The sequence below is a fragment of the Solea solea genome, chromosome 1 (genome assembly GCF_958295425.1).
Source record: "Solea solea chromosome 1, fSolSol10.1, whole genome shotgun sequence".
Taxonomy (NCBI): domain Eukaryota; kingdom Metazoa; phylum Chordata; class Actinopteri; order Pleuronectiformes; family Soleidae; genus Solea; species Solea solea.
In genome coordinates this window covers 8,810,975-8,818,703 of record NC_081134.1, presented here as the reverse complement: position 1 = coordinate 8,818,703, position 7,729 = coordinate 8,810,975, and the positions used below count along the sequence as shown (strand labels likewise).

The following is a 7,729-nucleotide window of genomic DNA, read 5'->3' as shown; positions in this document are numbered from 1 at the left end:
TGTTTGAAATTGTTTTCATAGTTTATTGTAATGGAACCCAAGTTTATTTATGCATGTGACGGTCATTGGAAAAGGAAAAAATCCAAAATCTTGCTCTAAACAATGTTTAATAGCTCAAGTCACCGTATTCCGTCAGTCAAAATTAAAATCATGGACGAAATTTACTCGGGATTTCTTTTTTTTTTTTTTTCAAAAATGTACATGAAGCACGTTTGTAACACTCACAAGTCTCATTTCATCCTTCATTAGGTGTCCCAAATTCATACTGAATAACAAGGCAGTTGAAAAAGAAGGCGGTTTCTGGTGAACAACGTTTACAGAGGTTTGTGTTTTGGAAATATCAGACTAAAGCATTCTGATGTCTCTTGAGGTAATTGTCCGTTCTCCTGTCACTCTTCTCGTTTTAATTCTTCTAAAACTACAGCGACCGAGAGCCTTGTGAATGAAATAAATGCATTGCTGACTTGATGGTCAGGCAGTCACAAGAGTCTGTTTGTTTCCATCTCTCTGCTTTATGTACTAATTCTATATATATATAAAAAAAAAAAAATCATCTGATGAAACTTTGGTGAACTTTCCTTGGTTTTATTTCACTCGTCGTTCTTTTGAGCCATTGTTTGTCCTCCACTGTTGAGGTAAGAGCAGTGAAATCATAATTGTCTTGTCAACAAAAAGGCTCGTACTGTGTCTGTATATCCAGTCAATGGCGCACCTACTACTTTAGACTGTTCAATTGGGATCGTTATAGTCATAGATGTAATGTTACTGTTGTGTGATAAAAAGGTTTCTATATCACAAATCTCCAGTCATGGAAAATGAGTCTTGTGTGGGAAAAATGTCTCAGCTGACTTCCAGTGACAGGGCAGTTTGTAGCAGGGTGCTGCTGCCCTCTACATGAAACTGCAACGTCTTTCGTCACTATAGCATGTAGGTGGCTACATGTCTGACAGTGAGGGCCATATTGTAGCCCAGCATGAAGAACTGTTCTCTGGCCTGAGAACCAGATCCAGGCTGGCATCGTCTCATGCGTCTTCTCCGACAGGTCGTGTGGAGACAGAGGCCTCGTTTCATGAGGAGGGAGTAGAGCAGTTACAGTAAAGTACATGAGACAGCCAGCTGGCACTGCAGTTTGAAAGCAACACAGATGGATAATGATGCGTCAGGAGGTCTCTTTATGGGTCCTTGTCGTCACTAATCCCAGACAAAAACCATGTCCATCCGGGTAGAGGGAGCTACTGTCCTGGGACATACGGCCAGCTGATTGAGCTTCCAGAGAGCTGCATGTCACGGATCAGCGTCTCAATGGGCGTCTTTCCTACCAGACGCATGAAAAAGAGCTGGGAGATGAGGTTGGCGGGAACGGCGCGCAGGGCAGGGAGACGCAGGAGCAGGCGGCCGAAACGCTGTGGCTGACTGGGGTACTGCATCCTCTCGTACTCCGTCAGAGCCACCTGAGCCTTCTCTTGCAGAGACTCCACGTGGACTGCGTCTGTCAGACCACAAGCATCTGAGCAGGAGGGAAACGTGGTGGTTATTCAATAGTGTGGGCAGGTTATGTAAAGCATCGTGATGAGCCAAGAGCATAGTTGAACTACTGGAAAATACTGTGATGAACAAATATTGTGCCTCATCGTGTGTGCCAAGAGATACAGCAGTATCCTCTCATGATGCTAAAATGCCATTTTTCATTGTAGGCCATGTTGAATTCCTCAGGGCTAACTACTGAAACTAATAAACGACAATGTAAATGGTTATGATCAATATCAGAAGTTTTTATCACTGATGTTACCTTACAAAGTTTCCTCTTGGAGACAAATGCCCTGAAGTTAAGGAGCTGTCTTATATTTTAGTGTAAGTTGTAATCGATGTTCCATCTATATAGTTAAATTTAAAGCAATTTACATGATTTTTTTTTACTGTTTTTGTACTACCATCTTCATGTAAACTCTTTTCAAGTTTAACAGTGGCAGTCAGTCTGTGAAAGCAGTAACTGTTTATGTAATGTCTTGTGTCTACATAACAGAAAGCCTGTGTTAAAGTTAAGTGGGAAATGTGAATGACTGAATGTTTCTTTTATGTGCTTTACAGGTCCAAACCGTTTGTGAACATGCCTCACACTGGGCGACCTTATAAAAGTGTCCTCTGTGGCGGTTTCATAAGTACACTGTGTTACAATAAAAGCCGACAAAGCAGATGAGCGGAGGAAATCACCTGGCGAGAACAGTGCGATGGCCTTGAGACAGCTGTACTCAGCCGAGTCCACCTGCAACCTGGTCAGCTTGTCCACCTGGTCCTGGAACACCCTCACCTGATCCATGAAGGAAACCACACGCTCAGCAGACATGGGCGAGGAGTGGAAGCCGGCTGCAGCCAGTAAAGGAGCCATGTGGAGCGGCAGAGCCGACTGGGCCGCATTGAGGATGAACAGCTCGCTCCAGCTCAGCCTCAGCAGGGCCACCTGAGGATTGGTGAGAATGTTTTATGTTACATTTGCTTTAAAACACACATCTTTGTGTAATGTTTCTTTATGTGGACAAGGTCATTAAAATCTAGCGCAACAATCCAGTTTTTACTTTTCTATGAAATTTAATCTACTGACCTGGTCCGAAACAGGCAGCTCGGGGAAATACGGGATGCTTCTGGCCCACTCTACGATGCTGAAGAGTAGGCGGGCAGCCAGTTCACAAATATTATCAATGCCCATGGCATTATCTGGACCGGCCTGTTGGTTGTACTGGTGCCCATAGCGACTGCTGGGATATGGCTCAGCTCGCAGCAGCTGAGAGATGAGCTCAGACACGGGCTGACCGCCGCCACTTCCTCCATTGTTGTAAAACTCACCACCTCCAAGGACACTGGCGCCACCTATGGGAGTGATGGAGGGGCTGAGGCTTGCCTGAGGAGGGATGCGTCCGCGTTGAACTGCTGTAGTTTGGTTGGGGGACAAAGGGGAGGAGAGGGGTGGTGAAGCGAGGGACAGACAGAGAGGATGAAGAGGACAAAATTGTGAAGGATGGGGGGGGGGAAGAGGGTTTGGAGGTGATAACAGAGAGGGAACAAAAAGTTAAAACTGGGTTCTTCCAGTGGTGAATGTCAGATATTTGCAGACAGATTTGATTCAGTTAGGAGTGCAAAATAATAATCTTCAACAACAATTTAGGCTCTGTTCAAATTTTAAACATGCTATTGCACTGACCTAGATATCATCATCATAACACAAACAAATACCCGTTTTGTTCTCAAAACCACACTAGATGACTATGGTTATTTAGTGCCAAGAAAGCCCTATAGTCATGACATAAAGCATTGCTCCCAGAGGTGAGAAATTAGAGCAGCCTGCTGAATAGAAAATCAATTAATTTAAAGATATGACTGTATGTTATAAGTAACTCTTCCAGCGTATGTGTCCTTGAGCAAGACACTAGACACAGAGTCTTCTCAAGGCATAGGAATCTTGCTCCGCTAGTGAATGTGACCTCTAACCTCCCTGTGGGAGTGGTCAATTAAAGGGAATTTCTCTGCAGGGAGCCATAAAGTGTGTAATTAGCAAGTTTTATGATCTGGGAGTTTAAAGTAAAATATATCTTAAACTCAACTCAAAATGGAAACTATACAACTCATCTGTATGCACAGTTTTAATTCATGTATGGCATGCATGTTACAATCTGCAGAATATTAAATCATGTGTAGCCTATGCTCCACCACTTACAGCTAAGTCCCAACATTGAATTATTCTTGATGGAGCCAATAAGTCAGAGGGTTTCTGCTCCAGCGACAACCAGAGGCTTAAGGCTCTGGGACGCAGGTGTCTTAGCCCTGTATCCCTCTCAGTCACTCTAATGGAGACACTAGATTAAGGCACTTAGCGCATGGCATTGAGCTGACAAGCATGAGTAGCTTTGACGCGATAGGGCCTGGACACCCATGTGTAATGTTTTCTCCTCTCCTTGGAGCTCTTGGAGAAGAAAAGACATGTAGCAAATTTAACTATGATTGATTTTTTTTTCACTTGAGCAGCTAATGGAAGTAATACAGAGGCTCTCGAGGGCTCTTCACTGAAATAAATATCAATGATTCCGTTTTTCATATCAGTTCAAGTGCAGTTTCCAGAAGTATGATCCCAGTGTGTCTCACAGTGTGTCTCACAGTGTCAACAATACTGGATAAAGTATGTATGGATAAGAATAGACAGATACCTTCTTTGCGCATGCCAACACGGAAACACTTTTTCAGGCGACAGTACTGGCATTGGTTTCTGTGGTGCTGGTCAATCTGACATTCTCTGTTTGACCTGAGAACAAAAAAAATATGTGATTAAAGAGGATTCTTCGTTTGTGAATTAGTTCCTGCAAACCAATGGAATTGTACCAACTTTTCCTAATTTTTACGCAAATGCAAAAACAGTCTCATTTACAACAGTTTTCTGGTTTTGATGCAATTTCCATTGCTGAAACTGTCCAGAACATGACAAGTGTGTAACTGTTGCTAATGTCACAATGAGGAAAATGAAAGCCACTGCAGCGATGAACATGACTTTGAGAAAGTTGAGTTTCTAAATCCTGATTCAGACACTCAGTTGCCTTAAGATTTTGAATAACTCAAGTATAAATCATTTAAATACCTAGTTGTTTGCTCAATCTATCAAGACAAGCAAACTAGGGTTACAATATATTGTGTTTACAGTGGATTTTACTGTGTATATGCCAGCAGTGTTTTTGGTAGTAATTTAGAATTCCTCAGGGAGGCAAAAGAAGTGATGCACTCAAGCTTTGATGGAAAAAATGTCCACCACACTGCCTGGGTTTCATATTAAGATTCTCTTAAAGTCTGACTTGAAAATGCCATGAAACAAGACAAAAAAATTATCACATGAGATTTATTTTGCTAATAAATGACAAACTATTATCACTGTAGCTGGTGAAAATATTTAATTAACTATGAACTAATTAACTGCTGTGAGACTATAATGGATCATTGCAACAATCAAGGAATAAATTAGTTCTTTGTAGGAAACTGACACCTGTTTGTTCTTGACAACATTAGTAGAGGTGGGTATCAAACTTCAATGCGTGTGTGGTACTGACAGAACTTCAAGGGTGGTATTGAACTTGAATACTCTGAAAAACCTAAGAAGTTAGTTTCATCAGGATCAGTGAGCCAAAAAACATTTAGTGTTATGATCAATCAGTGCTCAAGAGCTCATTCCCTAAAGGAGAGGAGGAAGACAGGGCTCAACACGTGTGTTTTAGGTTCTTATTAAATGAATTAAGGCATGTTGAGAAGATCTTATGTTGTGCAAACAAATGTAGTAGAGCATGGAATAAATATGAAGGCTGTGTTCTACTGCAAGAAGATAATTCGTCGAGCTAAAAGGTTTTAACAAACATAGTTTGTGTGAAAACCAATTACATGAAATTGATATCTCTATCAAAATCAAGGTATTGATAACATATTTCATTGTGTAATCAATACTGAGACCTAGACCAGGCTCAGCAGTTGAGTAAAAACCCACCACGTGTTTGATGGAAACCAGACAACAATGCATTATGACCTATAGTGCAGACTCCTGCAGCAGCATGGCCCATCAACTCATAAAATACATCACCCATAATGCACCGCTCACCTGCAGGTATAGCTGAGATTGCGTCTGACGCTCCTCTTGAAGAAGCTCTTGCAGCCCTCACATGTGAACACGCCGTAGTGTTTTCCGCTGGACTTGTCCCCGCACACTACGCAGTCCACCACGCACGCCTTGTCGTCGTCTCCGGCCTCCATGTCGCTGCCCCCCGCCTGAGGAGAACCGTCCTCTTCCTCCCCTCTCAGGTAGCTCTTGTCCCCCAGCCCGTTGGTGCCCCCGTTAGGATCTCCCCAGCCCCCACTCACCATGGCCATCGCTTGGTTACCGAACCACCGCAGAGAAAAATTGGACAGACAGCCAATGTTTCTGCTTGCCGTCAAGGTAACATAAATATCGAATAATATGAAAAGTCTTGGGTGGACGGTGTGGAAGAAGATGACTTCTTAACCGTATGTGTTCTAATGTGCTATCGCAGTCTTATTTTATACTGAAACAAAAAAAGTAAGAAACAAAAAACAAGAGCAGCTCAGTCCCCTCCCACTCCACTATGACCTGGAAACAGTCTCCACCGTGGCAACTTTTTAATATCGAGTGTTTGACGGGTTTTCCTCCGCTTTCTGTCTCCTATTTGTCCATCGGTGTCCTCATCTTGTTTCCTTCTCTCCCGAATGGTTGAAGATATGCTGCCCGTCAGCCGCGTTCAGTCCGGAGACCTTTACCACAGGGGACAAACAAAATGTCCGTTGAGAAGAAGATGCAAACAAATATGACCTAAGTCTGAATAAAACAAACACACATAGGCGGGTGTCAGTACTCACAACCTCAGCTCTGACTGTAACATCAACAATAATGGCTGAAAAAGAAGCTCGGTGTTAGCTTCGTGTTAGCACATGCCCGGGGAGACTCTAACCGCCCCTTTCTCATTAAAATAGTCCATACACTTAGTTTTATCCACCTCTCAGGCTAATTGATTATCATTTAAAACAGCTGCCTGGTTAATTATTCACCTCGTGCAAATCGTGCCAACGTTTTATTACCTGAGAACGAGCGAACGGTCGGCTAGTGTGGCTGTCTGTGCTGCGTTTACGGACCGCAGCTTTCCCCCTCGCTGTACAGCTCCGTGCCATCCAGCGAAGCTGAGGCAGTGAACGCAGCACGCCCGCTCTACTGCTGTAATCCTCTCAGCGGCATTTTCAGATAAACAACAAATCGACTTGTCGTCTACACCGCGACGACAACAGCAACACTTTGGTGCGGGTGTCCTTAAAGGCACCACCAGCTTCAGTAGCAGGAGACGGAGGTCACCTCCCTTCCAAAACACCCAGTTGATCTCCAGCACAGGGAAGTGCTCCCTCTCTCTCGCTCCCTCTTGTTGTTGTAGCACCACTATATCCTCCGTGCTGCTGCTGCCTCTCTGGACAGACAAGAAAAACAAGAACGGGGGGGGAGAGACAGTCTGTCCGCCTTAGTTCCTGTGCTTCCTCCTCCTCTCCTCATGCGAGGCTTCTCCCTCCAGGCTTTTGTCAGTGCTTGCCCACCAAGAACTAATGACTTGCGGCCTAGCCCTATGTGGCTGCTGCTGCTGCTTTCCGTCCGCGGTGTGTTTCTGAGAGTGAGTGAGGCTTTTCCCCTTTGGCTGTGGCTAACAGGAGGTGGGGGTCGGAGTGATGGGTGCTCATCTCATCTCCTCTCTTCTCCCAGGTTCTGAGTCCACAAATTAATTATTAAATTATGATTCATGAGGATGGCCAAAGCAGCAGACAGTCTGGATTAACCAACATTAGCTTTTTTCATCTTCCTCCTGCCCCTGTTTTCCCCAACCTGTAAGTGTGTGTGTGTGTGTGTGTCAGAGAGGGAAAGAGATCAAGCAAAGCATGGGGGAGGGAGGGTGTGTGTGCTGGGGGAGGGGGCAGCCAGAGTGTATGTACTTGTATTTGTTGCCTCTCAAGGACCTTCTCTGGCATAAACACTGACCTTTTCAGGACCAGTAGTCCTCATGGAGACCAAAACCTGGTCCTAATGAGGCAGATCCTCGTTTCAGAGGAGCTGCTTAAGATTAGGGCCTGGATCTAAATTGTGGTTATGTTAAGGTTAGAGTTGGGTCTTAACTTGTAATTGGTTAGGTTTGGTTAGGCTGTTCCAAATGAATGG

At 44.1% G+C, this 7,729-nt stretch overlaps 1 protein-coding gene across 2 annotated transcripts; it reads right to left on the bottom strand.

The window, feature by feature from the left end:
- nr2f6a (nuclear receptor subfamily 2, group F, member 6a) lies at positions 1 to 7,423 on the bottom strand. 2 transcript variants are annotated; one of them, XM_058627726.1, is made up of 6 exons: positions 6,616 to 7,423; positions 5,624 to 6,291; positions 4,197 to 4,291; positions 2,600 to 2,925; positions 2,212 to 2,458; positions 1 to 1,507 (listed from the first exon to the last, which is right to left on the bottom strand). In XM_058627726.1, exons 2-6 carry the CDS (start codon positions 5,890 to 5,892, stop codon positions 1,233 to 1,235), a joined length of 1,212 nt encoding a protein of 403 aa, XP_058483709.1. In that variant the 5' UTR covers positions 5,893 to 6,291; positions 6,616 to 7,423; the 3' UTR covers positions 1 to 1,232. The 2 variants fall into 2 exon arrangements, with proteins under 2 accessions (XP_058483709.1, XP_058483715.1); XM_058627732.1 differs by having other exon boundaries at positions 2,600 to 2,922.
- Positions 7,424 to 7,729: the final 306 nt, after the last annotated feature.